This window comes from Amphiura filiformis, chromosome 15 (assembly GCF_039555335.1).
Source record: "Amphiura filiformis chromosome 15, Afil_fr2py, whole genome shotgun sequence".
Classification (NCBI taxonomy): Eukaryota; Metazoa; Echinodermata; class Ophiuroidea; order Amphilepidida; family Amphiuridae; genus Amphiura; species Amphiura filiformis.
In genome coordinates this window covers 38,099,524-38,120,335 of record NC_092642.1, presented here as the reverse complement: position 1 = coordinate 38,120,335, position 20,812 = coordinate 38,099,524, and the positions used below count along the sequence as shown (strand labels likewise).

Sequence of the window (20,812 nt, the reverse complement as noted above, 5' to 3'; positions counted from 1 at the left end):
AATGGGAAAATACCTATGTGGTAAAGTTGTTCTTCACCCGTGTCTTCACCTTTCGGTATTGACCCCGATTCGCCCTAGATAGCGTATACCGATATCTAATCCATTGTAAGTGACAGATCGCTATCAGAAGTTCTGGTGACTTTGTGCCGTTTGCATAGCCTTGTTTCGTTGATTTATTTGTTTGTGTGTTTGAAATATATTGAATATATGCAAACATTTGCATGTTCATGACAAGTGACACAGGAATACAAAGGAATTAATAGTGAATTAATTTTTGCACCTTATTTTGCAAAATCATATTTGTCATACACCGGAGGAAATCGGAATGAGAGATTGAATCAGTGGAGTACAACCCAGTTGTTAATGTGAAGTCAGTTCGTTCTTCTGTCATTCAACTTGGAAACAATGGACAGCAGATCAGTGAGGTTTGCTGTTATATTAGGGTTATTTGCTGCGGCAACGGTAAGTCCAATGTTCACAGACGATATTAAACTTTACTTAAACTTCTTAAAGCTATTTTATATTGCTTGATTTTATATGGAGTATCCAGGGCTATAAAATATCAGAGGTTATGGACACTAGCGGAACCGGGGACAGGAGGATGCTGCCCCCTGTGGGATGCTGGCCGCCCAGATATTTAAAATTTTAAACTTTTTTGTAGCCCTTTGACAAAACATGGTAACTGAAGATCACGTATCTCAACAATAATATTCGGAATAATTTTTAACATGTTATGTTTCAAGTTAGCATGTTTGTATTTTCATTTACATGAATCTTTAGTTGCATGGTAAAATTGTAACAAAAATTTGCACGCGCCGCGCGCACTCGCCCTTTTAATAGCAAAATTCATCTTCAGTTTGAGCTAAAACAGTCTGAAATTGATTTTTGTTGTCCTATTAGAATCGGAACAAGATAATGCCCGTCCCCCTATAAATTGTAATACTTCCCCTCCACTGTCGATCTTATGCGGAAACCAAAATTTGGCCGCTTAAGTGCACATGCCTTCTTTGCGGTCAGTTTGGGGCCTCCAAATTTTGGCCTGGCCCAGGGCCCCCAAAAGGTAAATCTGGTAAACCAAATCGGAAATATTGCAGTAATGTCAATTTAAACGGATATCTTTCGTTTTCTTGCACAACTCTCAAATCTGGATTATTGATTTTGACAAGTGGCACTGAGTCTTCGTGCCCTATTAATTGTTGCTGGTATTCAATTGCTGCTTCTACCTTGATGGAAAGGATCTTTTAATTAGTGTGATCAGTGGGATTGATCTTTATAAGACTATCAAGGCCAAAAGCGAATTAAAGAATCAAATGAGCGTTTGATCATAATCATTCTCAAATCAGTATACAAAGCTCAGATTATTCAAATTGACGCATTTATGGATACAAGGTTTATGACGCCTATAGTAACACGCCTAGAACGTGTAGGCATCGATAACTACTGTACAAAAAGGCCTAGGCTACCTAGATTTTTAGAAGAATGCTCAAACGATCTTATTATCTGATGTGTTTATGCGATCTCCAGTGGATGTATGGAGACCATTTGGAATTTATTTGGAAACTATGGCTCAAAAATCTGGAATACTTTTTGTTTTATTAGGATTACTTACTGGAGTGACGGTAAGCACAATGTTCACAATCACAATTATTGTTTTCTTCAGGTAATATCGGAGTTTCTTATTAGTGGACGTAGTGGTAGTTTCTACGAGACAGCGCTCCCGCTAGTAATAATAAAACATGTCCACAGTACGTTACCTGACTCTTAAAGTTTTTAGCAATTCTTCTTGATTGTGTTAGAAAGAATACAGTCCAATTACCAGATATACTAATTCGTCATACAGAAAGGTAATATATTAGCCAGTCTCCAGTTACATCAGATGACCAAGTTCAGTCCAGCTTTCCAGGAAGTGACTTTCTGAGGGAATTGGTTGTCAAATTGTCAAATGTTGACAGTTGGTAACCAAGTAACATTATGTCATGTTGGAAGCATGTTTTGGATATTGTATGGCTGGATGACTTATTACCGCCTGTTTCAGCTTAAAACGTAAAATACATGTAGGACTGACTTGTTTAAGGAGTCTTGTGGCCTACGGTATGTCAGGACAAGAGAAAGATAGGAAAATGGGAACGGAGAGTGAGAGTGAGGGGAGGAAAAGGGAAAAGAAAAGTTCCGGAGAAAAGTGGAGTAGAGAGAAAGGGAAAGAGAAGAGAATGAAACAGGAAGAGGGAAAGAAAAGAGAAGACAAAATTGTGCAGTTTTGTGCCTTCCAAAATTTGTCCGGTGTCTATTGGATATTTTGTGATTCTGGCATCCTTCTTTTATGGTATGGGTAAATAGATATCCACGAAAAAATATGTATTGCCACAATTTTAGTGGATTTGAACATTTTACGTGCAATTGCATGTATCACAAAGCCCCATATGCGTTAATGTTCTGTGTTTGTCTGTCGTCAGACAGAAAATTAAAATTGGACGATATCAAACGACCTAATCTGCCAGAAAGTTATTATAGTTTTGTGCCTTCCAAAATTTGTCCGGTGTCTATTTAAAGGGATATTTTGTGATTCTGGCATCCTTCTTTTATGGTATGGGTAAATAGATATCCACGAAAAAATATGTATTGCCACAATTTTAGTGGATTTGAACATTTTACGTGCAATTGCATGTATCACAAAGCCCCATATGCGTTAATGTCTGTGTTTGTCTGTCGTCAGACAGAAAATTAAAATTGGACGATATCAAACGACCTAATCTGCCAGAAAGTTATTATAGACATTTTGTAGTCCTAGTTTTCATAATAGTATAAACATATGTCAACTTTTTTTATTTTTAGAGTAAGTGGGGGGTGGTGATGAGGCTATGGATCATGAAGTGCCTTTAACGTTCTTCCATCTTAAATTCTTCAATAGGTTATACATGATAATATCATAGGTTTAATATACTGCGCCAAAAAAAGTATCCGTAAAAAATCCTGATTTTAAAACTACACCATATTTGGGTAAATATGATTTTTTAAATAGATACACTACCTAATCCTGCACATTATGACACCTCTTTGAATCCAATGTGACCACATGAAGCAAAGTTACAAGCATTTGATTGGACGAAGGTCCAGTTTTACAGTACATGCATACTTCTGGTTTGAGAGTAGTAAATGGCTAATTTTTGCGTGCCTTTGTTTTAAAATAAAAGGAAGAAAACTTTTAGAAAAGAAAACTGAAACAAAAGAACTGAAAAGCAAAATAACTGCTTTATTTCTTCACTGAAGAAACTGTGTTGTCTCTTTGTTGCGCTTGTTGTAATCTTTTCACCTTGTATTGAATATAATAGGCCAGTTTGTCACTTTTAAAACGGGACCTTCGTCTAATCAATTGCTTGTAACTTTACTTCTTAAGGTCACATTGGATTCAATGGGGTGTCATAATGTGCAAGATTAGATAGTGCATCAAATAAAAAAAAAATTACCCAAATGATTTTTTTTCAAGTGTATGGATACTTTCTTTGCCACCGTAAAAAATGTGTCAACAGTACTCGCAATATTAAAGTAATGATAAGCTTATGCAACTTTAACTAACCTTGTATATATGTAAAACGTGTCTAAATGTATCCATTTCTTATCATTCTTGTTTAAACTATTAACAGGTCAAGTGCACGTCAACTGAGAAAACAGGTAAGTACATGTAGGGACGATACAATGAGAACGCGTGTTGTCGAGAGGGTTTTCTTTTCTTTCTTTATTTTTTTACGTTAAGGGCTTTAATGTTAAGGGCTGGGATAAGGGCTTTCCAAAGCTTCCATCTTCGCGGTGCCAAAGAAGCATTGTCCTTTCCTTTGGCAAGTCGAAATGCTCATATGGAAAGGTTTCCACAAAAACGAGTCTCTTATAAACCATCATGCGCACAGTTTCCACCTCGATACACCTGAGCACACATTTTCGTCCAAGAGTTCTCAAGCAAGCAGTGATTGTCTCCACACAGTCTTCAAACGCAATATCAAACGAAAGCTAACACTTCCCCCAAAAACACTTTTCGTCACTAGGTCAACAGATAACGCAATTCAATGTTATAGCAAGTCGAATGTGGAAAATCTGTTGAAAACTACCTACCCAGGTTTTATGTCATTAAATGAAAAAGCACACTTATATTGTCCATATACTAGCGTCACTAGAATGGGCCATGCCCAATTCTCTTTAAATTGCAAATCTTGTGCAAAAAGTTACTATTTTCGCCTGTTTTGTCATACGGTTGTAAATTCAATGAACTATGACTTTCCTAAACAGCCTTTATAAATTGATATGGGTCTTTTGGCAATTATCGAAATGAAGTTGCACTGTCAAAAGCAAAATATTCCGACATGGTATTTGTATATCTTGTGTGTTTTTGGTGCAGGCCGATTTTGCGCATTATTTTCACAAGGACTATTCCTATAGCTTCCTATGAATGTTATTTCCTGTACCTAAAATGTCTTGACATGATAAAGATTATATTGCTTTTATTTTTCAATTCTCCATTAAAAAATCCCAACTACGGCGACCCCTTCACTTGTGCCTGGCCAAATTTTCGTCAACGTTATCTCCCGATTTTTCTTAAGGGATCGAGTCACCCACCTTTGCTCATTATTTTTTTGTGGAGCCTGAGAGCACATCAGACACACCAAATCGCATTATATCATAATGTCCTTCGAATATCAAATAATTTTGATTTTTTGAAATTCACGATATAATACAAAAATGTAGCTGGCGCTGACGAAACTTCGGCCAGGCACAAGTGAGCTGGTAAAGGGGTCGCCGTAGCAATAATAATCTTTATCATGTCAAGGCATTAGGTACAGGAAAATAACATTCCTACAAATAGTCATTGTGATAACAATGCTAAAAGTCACCCTGTATCAAAAACAAATAAGATATTCAAATACCATGTCAGAATATCGGATATTTTGACAGTGTAACTTCATTTCGACAATTGCCAAATAAGACCGGCATTTCGACTTGCCAAAGGACAACGCTTCTTTGGCACTGCGAAGTTGGAAGTTTTGGAAGGCCCTTATAAATATTCAAAAGTAGGTCTATTCTAATTTCCCTGTGGCCATGTTTATTATCATTGTGTATTCCCTCTAATTACTTTGACGTTGCATGGAATCACTGACTAAACATGTAAACACGACCCTTGAAATCTATAGATTGTTGTTAGATAATATACACATAGTAGAGATCCTCCACAACGATACGTTTATGAATTCTATATCGTAAATAGATTGAATATACGACATTCAGTCTTCAATACTGAGCAATCAGTCTTAAAATAACTGAAAACAACACAAATTTATATTTAGACTAACATCAAATGTTTAGGTATGGTTTGATTTTCACGTTCAAAATACCGACCGGAGCAGCTTTGAAAAAAATTGAGCTCCAGTTCTCTGTCCTTTTAAAACTTTTGACTCTTTTCTAATTTTCACTACGTGTTAGAATATTTTGACAGCATTACTTGTCCACGGCTCTTTTCAGAGTCATTATTAATGTCAAGGGTAGTATACAGGGTGTCCCAGAAAAAAATTACCGAGCGAATGAATTTGGACGTAAGTCGAGAAATAGACATCAAAATCCGCAAATCTAAACATCAGCGTGTAGCCCATCATATTCTGCATCATATATGTCAATTTTACTGGAATCGGTTGACTGATTGCGAAGAAATGGGCGATTACATAACGCATACGTCAATTCACTTCATTCCAAGTTTGAGAGAAAGATCATACTGCAACACAATGCGCACTATAGTCGTTAAATGTCAATGGGCTTCATGTTTTGTTCTTAGTGCTGCAGAATGGTGCTCCAATACAAGAAAATTGTTCATTTTGGGTGAAAAGCATGAAAATTGGTACAAAGGTAGCTTTTTGCATGCTAATCAAATTTTGATCCGGGGCCATCTCAATTTTTGTCCCGAAATCCAATATGGCCGCCAAATTCAAAATGACCGCCACTATTACAGTAAAACGATACTTTTATGGTTTAACAGCTTTTACTGAGCTTAAATTTGACACAAATGATATCTAAATGTATGGTCTGGCATCTATACTTATATATCACATAAAACTATGCATCTAAAATCCAACATGGCCGCCAAATTCAAAATGGCTGCCTTTATCACAGTAAATCGGCACTTAATAATATAAAAGATTTTACTGAGCTTGAATTTGACACAAATGATATCTAAATGTATGGTCTGGCATCTATACTTACATATCACATAAAACTATGCATCTAAAATCCAACATGGCCGCCAAATTCAAAATGGCTGCCTTTATTACAGTAAATCGGTACTTTTATAATATAAAAGCTTTTACTGGGCTTAAATTTGACACGATATGTAAATGTGTGATATCTAAATGTGTGGTCTGGCATCTATACTTATAAATCACGTAAAAATGTGCATCCAAAATCCAACATGGCCGCCAAATTCAAAATGGCTACCGGTTACTTAGGAAGTTAGTACTCTTATGTTAATAACATTTTACAAAGGATAAATTTGGAACTTACAATGGATTCAAAGGAACAGTTTGTCGTCTGTACTCACTGGCTTAATAAAAACAAAATTCAATATACAATATGGCCGGCAGATTCAAAATGGCCACCACTATTACAGAAAATCAGTACTTCTAATGTTGATAATCTTTTACTGAACTTAAATGTGAAACTTATGATAGTCAAATGCACAGTTCAAGTGGCATCTTTACTAATTGGCTACACAACAAAATGCATTGAAATATGGCCGACAAATTCCAAAAAGGATTCAAATGACTGATTTGCATTTGCAACTGGCCTAAACTGTAAAGAACATCTTTACCTGGCAAGTTCAATTAATACAGAGCATAAAAAGGTCATGTAACTTAAAACATCTGCCTTCATTGTTACTCTAAATTGACTATCTCTTATTACTGTCGTTCACAGTCCCCATGACATTTACAGTACGTAGTACATGCGACTCCAGTCTTTACACATTTGCACCGACCAAGGCACCCTAAGTTCACATTGCAGCCGCACTTGATAAATTCTTGGCAAGATTTACAAGCTTCAGGCAGTGTTGTCCACAGAGGCTGCCACAAATTAGAGGTCTCTTTTGTCCATCCCCACTCAGCTGGATCCGGCAACTCTGGGGCGCGTAATAAGGCTTGACCCCAGACATAAGCAGCCTGAAATGTTGCTCTTTTCGCATGCTGGAAGAGCGCTGCCAAGGTTGGTGGAATACACTCAATTGACCTTCCCTTCTGAGTGAAGAGTTCTCTGCGTGCATCATCAACACTTTCAGAGGAACTTGTTCTGTCGTACATAAGGATAACAAACCGCTCAATTGTCGGCATGTGATCACTCAACTCCTGCTCTGATGGTGGAACTCTACTGAGAGCTGCAAATGAGTCTACAACATCAGTGAAGACCTTACTCGTTTGCCATGCCGTTTTCTTTCCTCGGTTAAGAAAGAAGGATGTCTGATCGCAACCGGTGAACGCATGAAACATAAGTAGAGATATAGATTTCTCTGGTCCTAAGGTCTGGGCAATGGCGTGTGCTGGTATGAGTCTGCAATTCTTGCCTGTGCCAAATAGTACCCAAAGTTCAGTAAGATTAATTTGGGGAAACAAAGCTGTACACAACACAACCACATCTGTGTCCACTGTACGTATCATGACTCGCTGGCATCCAGTAGCAGCAGCGTCAGCTGCATGCAGCAGAAGCCTGGTATCCGCTTCCTCGTGGGTACAAGGAGACAAGCGGCCTGTTTCCTCAATTGGGGTATTCAGTATGGTCAATTTGCCAAAAGTAGAGATTACTTTCCCTTCAGTGTGGATTGTTACAGACTGTTGAGCCAGGAAAGCAAAGAGTTCCATCTTGTTTTCGTCGATCCGTAGAAAAGCTGGCCAATTACCGGGTATCTTGGTGTTTGGCTGCACACGTCTCCTTGTACCTTTTCCACGCTTCTGTCTTGTCATTGCCTTGAGACTATTTGGAATGTATTCATCCCATACAATATCTACTCTGTTGGCATTCCTGAGCTGGGACTGCACAAACGGCAAGAATACAAGCTCTGAGTACTCACTAAAGGTTTTTGCTGGACCAGGCTTCAGTATATTAATGATTGCAGCACCATCAAGAAGAATAGCGTCTACATTGGGGACATCTTCAGGTGGAGGAGGATATGTGTCTTGGAAACATCCAAGTAGGTCTGCCTTTGTTCCTGAACGCAGCTTTCCAAATTTGGATAATGATGGCGGATAACTCTGATTCTCGTGGCGAAAAAATTCTTCCATGTTTCCGTCGCGGACTTGGCATGACACGTACAGCCTGGAAAAAAGGGCACAATTCTTCTTCAGTGATGCAATCTGCTGCTTCTCATCAGACTTTGTTGCAGGTTGAGGGCAACTGAACAGTGGATATTTATTCCGTTTCAGTGGACTGAACAATGACTCCGTTCTGTTGTGAAGGCGCGATTCTACAAAGCTGGTGTGCTGTTCTTTTCCTAGCTTCTGTACGTTGCGAACTGTGTGCACTACTCCATCGTCTACTATGTCCCTTGTATCAAGAACTAAGAGGTCACTGGTCTGTTCTTCAAAGGGGTTGCCCATCTCTTCCATAGTATCACAGAGCGATTTCACATCTTTGGCAAATGTACCTTGCACAGACTTTACTTGTTCATGATGTTTGACATCGGGTCCCTTAATCTGCGTCATCTTAATGCTTTCTACTGACTCTTCGAATTCGCCTATGACTCGCGCCATTTCTGGTCCTGCTACCATCCAACGCATTAATTTAGATGTGTCCTCTGTTAGCCCTACGGCACCACCATCACCTTTCACAACAGCATTATTCTGCTCGTGTGCATGGTCAAGAGCTATGGATGAAAAGGAACGATGGGTCTTCCTCACAACGAATTTACCACCCTCAAATTGTTCCGCAACTGCAGGGTGAACATTCTTGAGACTCCTCATGTCACGTAGATGAACTGACAACCAACGGCTATAATGTGGATGGTCAAGGGCAAAAAACCATGGCATAAGTTGATCAAGGGCTTCAATGTATAGCTGAAAGTTGGCATCTCGAAGCGACCTTACAAAGCTCAGGATAGCTAGCTCAAACTCCAAAGTAATAGACCAGAATTGGTATTGCGGGCTTTCCTGTATGCGCCTGTTGTGCCATGTATCAAATGTTTCTGGTGTTTCATTTGCTGGCAAACTCTCTGTGTATTTATCATATGCTCTGTTCATTAGGATATACAAACTACCAGCTGTAACCTGATGGGCATGTCTTGTTCTCGTCAAGTGGGATGCCTTTAGAAATGAGTCTGCCGTGCCAGGAGATGTAATGTCTGCTTCCACCAGTGCATTTGTCCATCCACTTTCCTCTAACCAGTCACCGATGGTTCTGAAAGCAGCCATCTCTATATGAAGGCCACCAAACATAATCACCATCTTATCTTCTCCGTAACTGTCTGGCCAGTTCCACTGGATTTGTTTAGAGAGTGCAAACAATGGCTGGTCACATGCGATTACAGGGGCTTGTCCAGGATTGAGGAAGTCCACATTCTGCTTGATAATATTCATGGCATGACGTATCATTGCAGGAGAAGTCGCTTTCTCGGCAAAGAGAGGCAGAAGTGTGCTGATGTCTGTTGGGTTTTCTGGGTCATGTTCTGTGTTACTGGCATGGAATGCTGCCCAGGAGACCTCCATATCTTGCGGAGTGTTGTCACTAGATTCTACGACATCCTTCACATGACAGAGCCACCTGCAATACATCAAGACACAAATACATAGTCAATGTGAGGCAGGTAAACTATAGAAGAACAATAACAATTTACTATAATAGACAATTTTAGGTTATGCGATAGTCATTAAGTAATTATCAAGAATGCTTGCCATGCTCGCTCCGAAACTAGAGCAAAGAGATATCCTGTAGGCTTTTCCAACCCTGGGTGTTTTGAAGGTAACATTAAGGCATTCGACCTTTCTAAGGCAGTTACCACTTTCATTGCACCTAACTGCACATAAATGTATCTTTGTGTGTTTGTCATTATATATATATATATATATTCGAAAGGACGTGCATCACCTAACAGTATTCTCATCTTAATGTATAAAGGCTGACAATACTAAGTGGAACAAGAAAGAGAAGTGATTCTTACCTTTCATTATCTTGCAAAGCAGCTGCAGATATTGCGTCAGCGTCACACGGAACTGGTGGGAGGACAGCAACCTCAGGTACATCAGGTTCCTTTGTGTGAAGAACTGCTGGAAGTATACTGGTATAATCTTCAGGTAATTGTGCCATTGTCTTCTGTTTAGGGTGACTGTGCTGAACTTCAGGCATATCTCGTTTCTCTCCAAGAACATTCTTGCTTGGGTGTTGGAAGAGGGATATACCAGTCCCGTGAAATGAACCTTGAGCTGTTGTAGAGGTAGGGTTATGGTCTATGTTATCAACTGCGGCAGTTGTAAAAAGACCATGGCGAAGATTTGCTGGACAGACAACCTGTTCAGCTTCATATCTTGAACACACTTCATTGCCTAAATCCTTTGAAATAGACAGTACTCGATCATATGATACGGAGACTCCAAGATTATACATCTTGTCGATCAATCCACGCTTCCGTGTTCTGGCGTGAATTAGAAGTCCTATGTAAATAGGGAGGGGTGGTTCACGATCCACGCTGTGGTATAAAGATGTTGAGCCTACCCTGCGCCGAATTATGAGATTGTGACGCACAAGTTGGGAGACACTGAGCATCGCTTGAGTATCAGTAGCATTGCTAGATTGTTGGACTATATTAGGACCCGTCATTATCATGCCAACTAGGGTCATTAAAGATTGTGGAACAGATTGTTGTTGACAATCTTTAGAGAATGAGCCGGAGAATTCAGATTTGTCATGGTTCAGCAAGTCCCTGCGAACGATTGCAGCTGCCTTGGCCAACACTATGGCCTCTTCATCAAAGTCGCTTTCAAGTGCTTTTTTCAAAGCCAACCCTACATCGTCCTTGAAAGCAAGAAGAACATCTCTACCTTGCTTGTGGGCTTGCAAATCTGGAATGTTGGCCAAGATTCGTTCTTTGAGCCTGGTAGAGTTCACTCGCGAAGTTGTTTCTGCCCCCAGGTCATTGAGTCTTGCCGTATACATTTGAGTTAAATCGGCTAATTTAAATATTGGTGCTATGTCACTCTCTACGCTCTCACCACGGCAATCTTCAATATATGACAGCAGTTCTGCTAAGGCTATCCCTTGGAGTTGTTTGGAAGTATCATCTTTGCTATTAGATTTATTCACTAGCTCTGCTTTCTTATAAAGTGCTTTTAGGCACTTACCATGGTACATGGCATCTTGGGACATCATATCACCGGAACTCAATTTAGCAATTAAGGTATAGTTTTTAACAATTTCTGCACATCGTCGGACATTTATGTCTAACTTAACAGTGGAGGCTTTATGTAAATCACCTGGATCACCACAAAAGAAGCAAGTATCTTGTGATGTTCTTGCCGCACTGTCACTACTCTTGCGAGTCTTCCTTGGTGAGACACCACTTGGTTCACTCTCACTTTCCTTTATTTTTCTCTTTTCTGCACGCTTCAATTTAGTGGTATTGTACTTATCCTTGCATTGTTTGTGCCACTTGGCGACATTGGACTTCAGGGTTGCGGCAATTCCTGTTCCGTCATCTAGCGCTTCTAAATTCAAATTATCTGGAAGTTCCCCTAGTTCTTTGAACTTTTCCAAATTACTAGCGACGTTAGCATACACCAAATCAATATCATAATCAGGGTCTTTATTATCACCTGGACATCGCAGTGTTTCGTTAGTAGCTTTTTGGCACAAAATGCATTTGTTCCAATCTATTGGCTCTGACAATTCAGATGTTGAAGGTATTACTGGAAGTTGCCTCTGATCTAATAGTCTAAATGAGTTTTCCATGGTTAGTATTGACCATTACCACCACCACTATAACTACGAGTCTATTGCTAGCTATCTACAAGCTTGAAGGGCAGCATGCATTCTGATTTTTAGGCATATTATAATGAAGGCTTGGAAACAGATCTGAAAGTAGAAAAGTGGAAAGTAAAAGTGACTTAAGATGTAGCAATAAGGCGAAAGCATTTGATAGGTGCCTTTAGAATACTGCAATTCTCCCCCCTCTCTCTCTTCCTCTCTCTCTCTCTCTCTCTCTCTCTCTCTCTCTCTCTCTCTCTCTCTCTCTCACTCTGTCACACACATGTTTGGGTGTACACTATAATGTTTTATATAAGGTTACTTCCATTATCATTGCGAAGAAAAATATTACTTTTCACATTCATCTCATTGTCAAACGATATTTGGCAGCCATTTTGAATTTGGCCGCCATTTTGAAAATCAAAAATATTCAACCTACTCTATTTCTAGATGATTTTGAGTAGCAATCAGAGAGAAATAGCTATTCCAAGCTGATATCCATGATCAGTTCGACATTTTTAGGAAAAATAGGCGGCCATTTTGAAAATTGCCGCCATTTTGGAAAATAGGAAAAATTTCAATTGGCCCCGGATCCAAAATGAATCAGTATACACTAAAGTACATCTGAACCAAATTTCATGCTTTTCACCCAATTTGAACAATGGTTTCACCATTCCGCAGCACTATCTGTGAAATCCTTTTCGTTCTTTTTAAACAATCTGTTTCTTTCAAAACATTTAATTAGGTTTTGTTAAAATTTGAAAACAACCAGCACGATATTGAAAATGAAAGCTTGCATGTAAGATGATGCTCGATACTTGTAAATATCTTTTTCGTTAATGTTGATATTAATGTTGTATAAAGAATTATTGCATAAAAGAATCCCAGCTGGCTTAAAACAATTCTCACAGACATTTAAGTTTTTGGAATCTTTCGCAGAAATTGTAATGCAAAGTTTAAATCTTTTAAAACTTCAACATTATAATGTTGCATGGTATCAAAAATCACACGTTAACTGTAACTTGGTCATTGTCATTCGTGGCTCAAATGTTCTTTGGAAACTTAAAATATATTTGCACAATTAAATTAAACTTGGAAAGCTTCCAATTGCAGAAATCAAAGTTTTCTCGGACAAAATGTTACCATCTTCAGTGAAAGCATGAATAACATAACACCGTCGGATTATAAAATAGATAATGTGGACTAAATTTAATGAGATACACAAACTTTAGAAAGCGGTGCACGAGTATGAAAAAAGCGCCTGTGCTCAAACTTGGAATGAACTGCATTGATGCGCGCATTATGTAATCGTTAATTTCTTCGCAACCAGTCAACCGAATCAAATAAAATTTTCGTACGTGATGCACAATAAAATAGGCTATGCGCTACATTTTGAATTGTTTGATTCCTATGTCTACTTCTCGACTTACGTTCAATTCTATTTACTCCGTAATTTTTTCTGGGACCCCCTGTACACCATAATTATAACACAAAATTAGTCTATTGTCAAGACATCATTAAGGGATTAAACCTATTATACAGTTTTATTCCGTAAGCTGTGTCATCCCTGTCTTGATACTAGGCTAACTGACATGTGACTGATTGAAGGAAGTCACCGGCAATCACAACATTATGCCTTATATGTAAGAAAAATAATTATCAATCACGAATCACGTGGTTTTATTTAAAACAAACTCATAGTGACCATAAAAACGAATATATAAACATCCGTCTCTCAACACGCGATATTCAAAATTTTCGCGCGCCGAAATTGTCGAGTGCAATGACGTCCTAGTAATACAATGATGGCTGCCCAGCAAACACAAAAACGTTTTTAAAACGTTTTAAATAAGTTATATTTTGGGTTTTGGTTTATGTAAAAACGTTTTAATAACATTAAAATGTCGGGTTATATAAAGGTCATGAAAGAAACGTTTTGTATGAAAACACACTACAACAATATTTTTTCGAAATGTCATTGTAAACTATTTTTGCAAACATTTTTGGCCAAATATTTTGTCAACACTTTTAAAATAACATTATGTTAAAATATTTGCACCCAGCAAACACAGAAATGTTCTTAAAATGTTTTTACAAAACGTTTTAATAACATTTAAATGTCGGGTTATATAAAGGTCGTGAAAACATTTTAAAAACGTTATTGTAAATATTTTGGGCAAACATTTTTTGCAAAATATTTTTCAACCCCAAAATAACATTCTATTTCGAATGATTTGTACCAAGTTTTCAAAAATGTTTTTGGAATGTTATTAAAACGTTTTTATACCTTTTATACAACCCGACATTTAAATGTTTTCTGTAAAACATTTGTGTTTGCTGTGCAGTAAATTACCAACAAATGTTATTTAATGTTATGAAAACGTTTTATACCATTAATGTACCCTTTATATAACCCGACATTTAAACGTTTTCTGACAACCTTTTATAACCTTTTGCGAATGATGTCGAAAACGTTTTGTGTTTGCTGGGTGACGACCCATAGCAAAAAGAAAAGGTATCGGTATAGTTCCGGCTACTATACGGGATAGTATCCGGTAGGTATTCTGGAGCTATCCGAAAGTATCTGCTAGCAGATACTAGTTGGATACTAGTATCGGTATAGTGGTACTATAGTGGTACTATTCCGATACTATTCCGATACTAGTATCTGATACTATAGTATCGGAATAGTACCCGCTTTCAGTTGGCGCCAATCCATGTCACATGACTAATTAGAATAACTGCCATATCGGCTTGGAGCCAAATTGCTATACAGTCAAGGAATGAGTTCCTCTGATTCAAAGGATAATATACTGTTGTACAAGGAATTGTACAGTGTGTTCAATTTCTGGGCTTCACAATACAGGTATGATTGTATCGGGTGACAGTTTTTGAACAGAACTTTATATTTTATCTAAATTTAGTATAAGCTTAAGAACATCGTACAATGTAGGCTATATCAAACCACGGAGTATGTTGAATTCTGCACCCAAATCAAATGCATGCAATAAATGTGAATGTGTATATTATATGTTTTTAGCATGCAATTGAGCATTCATAATGTACATTTTCAATTGCTTTTTGCCACATATTTCAATGCTCAATGTATGTACAATAATCAATTGCTACACATTTCACATTTAATGTATGTACAACTATAATCATTTGAAATTTTCCAGTGACCTTGTCCATATACCATGTAAATCTCTGGACATATCTCTATGACCATATTTGGGCAAAACAATTTACATGCGAAACAAATAGTATCAGACACTATCCCGATACTAGTATCAGGTACTATCCCGATACTAGTATCGGGTACTATTCCGATACTATTTATCAGTGTCTCCCAGTAACAGTATCGGATACTATCCCGATACTATATGTCCATATATGGACAAAAAATTTGCATGTGAAACATATCCGGATACTATACCGATACTAATATCCCACTAGGTAGCGGGTACTATTCCGGTATTAGTATCAGATACTATCCCGATACCTATTGTATTTTTATATGGGGACAATTGAACACAAATAACAATTACGTCATTGCACTTTTGGCGCGGGAATCACGTGTTGGGGAGCCAACTGTTTTTATTCGTTTTCATGGTTAATATGAGTTCGTTTTAAAACCACGTGGTTCTTGAGTTATGTTGTAAAGAGGGTTGAAACAACAACACTTTTGTAAAACGTACATAACTCATTAACAACAATAAATTAAGCAAGTTTTCAAAGTATATGATTTGTAGAATGAACTTTTGCAAAACACCAAAGTGTTATTTTTCAATAATATATTGATTCAGATAATGAAAATTAAAATTTGTGCATTGTAATGCCTAATAATAATAAAAATAATGTAGGCGTAGCCGCGTAGCTAATTAATTTTCATCTTATCTTCTCATATATCAAGGTCCTTGTACAGATGAATTGAGTTGGTCTACTTCGAGTTTGAAGCATGTTTGTGATGACAATGGGGATTACGAGCCTAAGCAATGTGATGCGTCATTAGGGGAATGTTGGTGTGTAGATCTATGTGGAACGGAGGTTGACGGTACCCGCGGTGTTACCGAAGACGTGAGGTGTAGTAAGTGTAGAATTTGTCACTCATAGTAAGGACCTATTGCTGTGTGAATGGTCATCACATTGTTTTTGTATTTAAAGAGGGAGTAGACACTCAGCAGACATTATTTTCTCCTCAAATGGTACTGATGATAATAATTATATGCAAACAGTCCAGAATTTCCGTTTTGGGGATTTAAATTTTCTGTATGCATAAAATCAGCCGGCCGACCAAGCTCGCCCGAAGAAAAAGAAAAAATATGACTCATTACTAAAACGTATATAGGATGGGTATTTATACGACGACTACTTTTTCACACAAATCTTTGTTGTACGAAATTCACACGAAGCCGCTAAGGGCCGGTTTCTCGAAGCGTTATTAGTGGTCAGGCTTCCTAAGCCATCAGGCTTAAGCCCATTTATTATACCAGTACTTACAATTTCACATTGTACATCACCTAGAAAGATAAATCAATAAAATGGGTCCACATTGGTAGGGCTAGCCTGCTGGCATAGGAAGCCTGAGCATTAGCCAAGCTTCGAGAAGTCGGACCTAAGAGATTTCACTGGGCACCTGTAAAAGACAGAAATGATAGAAAAGGCAGAACAGACAGAAAAGTTTGTAGTTATTATTAGACAGGTCCATGGTCCCATTAAATGACAGTCTGTAGGATAGTCATGAAACTTGGTGCACACGAATGCCGAAAATAAAATGTTCAAGGTAGTATCAAGATTATCTGAGTATATAGTGTTTGTTTGTCATCAAACTAAGTGGTTTGAATCACCACCGAGTGCCGAACATATCCAAGGTCATCTTAAGTCAACTGAATATATTGTCATCAAACTTGGTTGATGTGATCACCATCGAGCACCGAAGCTGTTCAAGGTCATATCAAGGTCATCTGCGCTGCGTATAGCTTGTTGGATTGTCATGAGTCTTGGTGGACGTGATTTTCATCGAGTGCCAAAACTCAAGGTCATCTAAGTGTAGATTGTTGGATGTCCGAAAATTGTGATCAATGTATAATCACCATTGAGTGCATAAATTGGTCACGGTCATGTCAAGGTCATCTGAGTATAGTGCCGAAAATGTTCAAGGTCATCTGAAGATGTTGAATTGTCACCAAACTTGGTGGATGTAAACACCACAAATTTAGCACATTGATTTAAGGGGGTACTACACCCCTGTGGTAAATTTGTGACTATTTTTGCATTTTTCTCAAAAAATAATAACACACCGGTAACAAAATTTATGTATATTATTGGGGCAAGGAATCCAATTACTACACTGAAATTTCAGTGACTCAAGACAAGCGGTTCAGTATATATAATAGCAAATGAGGTACAACCTAGCGGTACCTCTTTTCTTATCATAAATAACGAACCGCTTGTCTTGGGTCTCTGAAATGCCAGTGTAGTAATTGAATTCCTTGCCCCTATAATATACATAACTTTTGTTACCACTGTGTTATTCGTTTTTGAGAAAAATGCAAAATAGACACAAATTTATCGAGGGGTGTAGTACCCCCTTATTAGTAGTCACATTTTGTTCGAAACCATTGGTTCAAGACAAGACGCGACATCATTTTCCAGAAGTAGCCCAATTTGGCGGCTAATAAATTAATCAAATGTAATGACAATCTAATAAGCTGTACTCAGGTGACCTTGACATGTTTTGGCAATCTATGGTGATCCAACAATCTATATCAGATGACCTCTAATGACCTTGAAATGACATCGAACGTTTGGTGCTCAATGGTGATCACATCCTTCGATTTTAATGACAATCCAACAATCTATTCTCGGATGAACTTGACTTGACCTTGACATGACCTTAACCATTTTGACACGCAATGGTGATCACATCAACCAAGGTCGATGACAATTGAACAATCAATACTCAGATAACCTTAATCTGACCTTGGACATAAAAAATATATATTCGGTACTAGCATGCACCAAGTTTCATGACTATCCAACAAACCACTAATTAATGGGAACAAACACCTTTTAGGCCCTGTATCCATAGGCTGTTCCCTTGTGGTGTGTGCCCTTGTTCCGTGTTCACTTGTTCCCATGTGACCTGCCACACAGACAACGAACCTTTGTTTTGCTTAGTGGCCGTATCCATAGGTTGTCTGTGTGGCAGGTCACATGGGAACAAGTGAACACGGAACAAGGGCACACGCCACAAGGGAACAGCCTATGGATACAGGGCCTTAAGAACATTAACTCCAACATATTAACCCCATAGCTTCATATCAACTGTTTTCAACTCCAAACTTTTCTGTATTTTCTACCTTTTTTGTCTTTTCCGTCATTTCCGTTTTCTGTCTTTTACAGTTACCCGATTACATTTGATCATGATCGGGTATCATTAAACATTGCTAATTTAACTGAGACAAAAACAACAAACAAAAACCAACTAACAATTCGCTTTCAGGGCCCGAAGTACCACCATGTGAAACAGCCTACAAGTCGCTGAGGGTAGGAGCATTTCGAGGAGTGGGTGCATTTCGACCAAGATGTAGACCAGATGGTTTTTACTACCACACACAATGTGCAGCTGGGTCGTGTTATTGTACAGATCGCTGTGGCAATGAGGTACCAGACACAAGACATCCAGTATTGAGATTACGAGAAAGGATTTGTGGTTGGTTTAATAATTCTCATTGTTTTAGCACGATTCGTTTATCAGATTCAAACAATTGCGTTCATTGCGATGGAACCCAGCGTTGTCCAATTTTGGTACCTGTAGTCTTGGTCTAAACCGATTTGTGGTCCTTCGTCACAGAGTTGTTTTAGTGACGAAGGGTCACAAATCGGCTGGGTCCGAGACTACTGGACTCATGGAGCTAATAAACCTGGAGGAGCAATAGATTATGTAACGCATTGTTGCTTTGTGCCGATTTCATTTTCCGCCAAGCTATTCATCGAAAGGTACCTTCTGCATTCTGTTCGAGACAAAGGAGTTCCGCCATTAAATCGGTAACTGACCTGACAGCGTATTAACGCTTTCATAGGCAAGCTACTGTCAATAAGTGATCAAACCAAAGTCGCGTGAAACGCCTACACGAACGAAAAGTACCTTTTGTTATCATACCACCCAAGGGTGTGCTTGAGTTGTCGCATACACACAAAAGCACACTTTACCATCGATGTAGAATTATTTAGCACCCATCTTAATTTAGGCGCCTCATTGAAATAAATTCAATAGAGTTGCTGATCGATTACCCGTAACAACGTGTTATTGCTGCCAGGTATATAGGTCTATCTGTAGTGAAGGCGGATGAGTTACGACCTCCAAAGTCAACGGCAGTTCACTGGCGGATGAACAGAGGAGAAGGGAAATGGTGGTCATCCTTAGTCCACCCTGTAGAAGGCTACAGTATTAGGTACCTTCTGCATTCTGTTCGAGACAAAGCCTAGAGGTAGAGGGTGGTCATGTAGTTTGGTGTGCTAGGCTATCGGTCGGAAGGTTGTATGAGCTTTCTCATTTATCCTCTATCCCACTCATTGTGGCCCTAAACGTGCAGACACCACAGTGGGTGCATAGCAGGCCGTGGTTCGGAGAGTCACGTAAAATGGTGGTCCCATGTACCAGAAGAGCAATATCTGGACATGTAAAAGTTGCAGGCCTTTTCGTAAAGATCAGGGGATCATCCCGGGCCTGTTGTATGTCACACTCAGCATTGAGGTCAACTTGCGCTGCCCTTTGGGGCTTGGTAGCATATCGACCCGTGTGGCGCCCTTTGAGGAATCTGAGTATTCAGAAAGCGTGGATAAATGCTGTTTTATTATTATTATTATTATCTGTGTCACTTTCTATAGTTAACTACTTCGCAGCTATATGTTGTTATCATGGTTATAGGCCTGTTCAATAAAATCAAATGGATTTCTTAATATCACGAATATCCATTTTAAAAGCCAGGGCCAATTGAGGTAGTGAAGGAGGGTTCGAGATTTTAGAAGCGGATGGGTGATCGAGATTGTAGTGAAAGTTAATCTTTCTTGGGCGATCAGAGTCAGAGTATAGTTGGTAACTAAAACAACCAGGTCCTACTCGTCGGACTATTTTTCCTAATGCCGGTTAACCAATATAACAAAAATAAATACATTATATATTGTTCTTACAGCATGCCCGAGTGATAGTCATGCCTATAATTGCCCCACCAATCCGTGCCAAGGCGCCGTTTGCAGGGATTTCCCTGAAGCTACTTGCAAGCCTTCGATATGTGGTGGATGTATTCCTGAATTTACTCTCAATGACATTGTCGTCGACTGCGGACCACCAGGTAAGAGTTAATAAATTTGAAGATTATAAAAAGCCTGAAAAGGCAAATCTCGTGTTGCTGAAAAAAACCCAATTGAGATGTCTTACGAAATATATACCTTCAGACGAAATTGGTTAGCCAATCTGTAGGTAATATAGAATAAGAGAATAATCACGCGAGCTGATACGCTAGGCAGGGCGGGGATTTGGGGAATTCAACACATTATTAGACGAAACATTTTGCATTCCCACGTTCCTAGCGTTCGCTCAAATTTGATGCATTACTCTGTTTTAGTGTGACACCAGCCTTAAGGGCTGGGGTATGAACGTTTGGACAGTATTTATTTTGGGACATCAGAGCACATCAGGCATATCGAATTGCACTCTGAATACGAAGAATGTCATTCTGATATCAAATAATTTTGATTTTTTGAAATTCGCAATTTAATACACATTTTATGGCAAATCATTAAAATTTGATATTTTTGATATTTAACAGTACTTGAA

General features: G+C 38.6%; 1 protein-coding gene across 1 annotated transcript in view; it reads left to right on the top strand.

The window, feature by feature from the left end:
* The first annotated feature begins 351 nt into the window (after positions 1-351).
* Positions 352-20,812, top strand: part of LOC140170935 (uncharacterized) — a 104,932-nt gene continuing 84,471 nt past the window's right edge. The window contains exons 1-5 of the mRNA XM_072194131.1: positions 352-462; positions 3,642-3,669; positions 15,884-16,057; positions 18,476-18,685; positions 20,169-20,327. Coding sequence (XP_072050232.1) covers positions 406-462; positions 3,642-3,669; positions 15,884-16,057; positions 18,476-18,685; positions 20,169-20,327 — 628 coding nt within the window. The 5' untranslated portion in view covers positions 352-405. The remainder of the gene's footprint in view (positions 463-3,641; positions 3,670-15,883; positions 16,058-18,475; positions 18,686-20,168; positions 20,328-20,812) is intronic.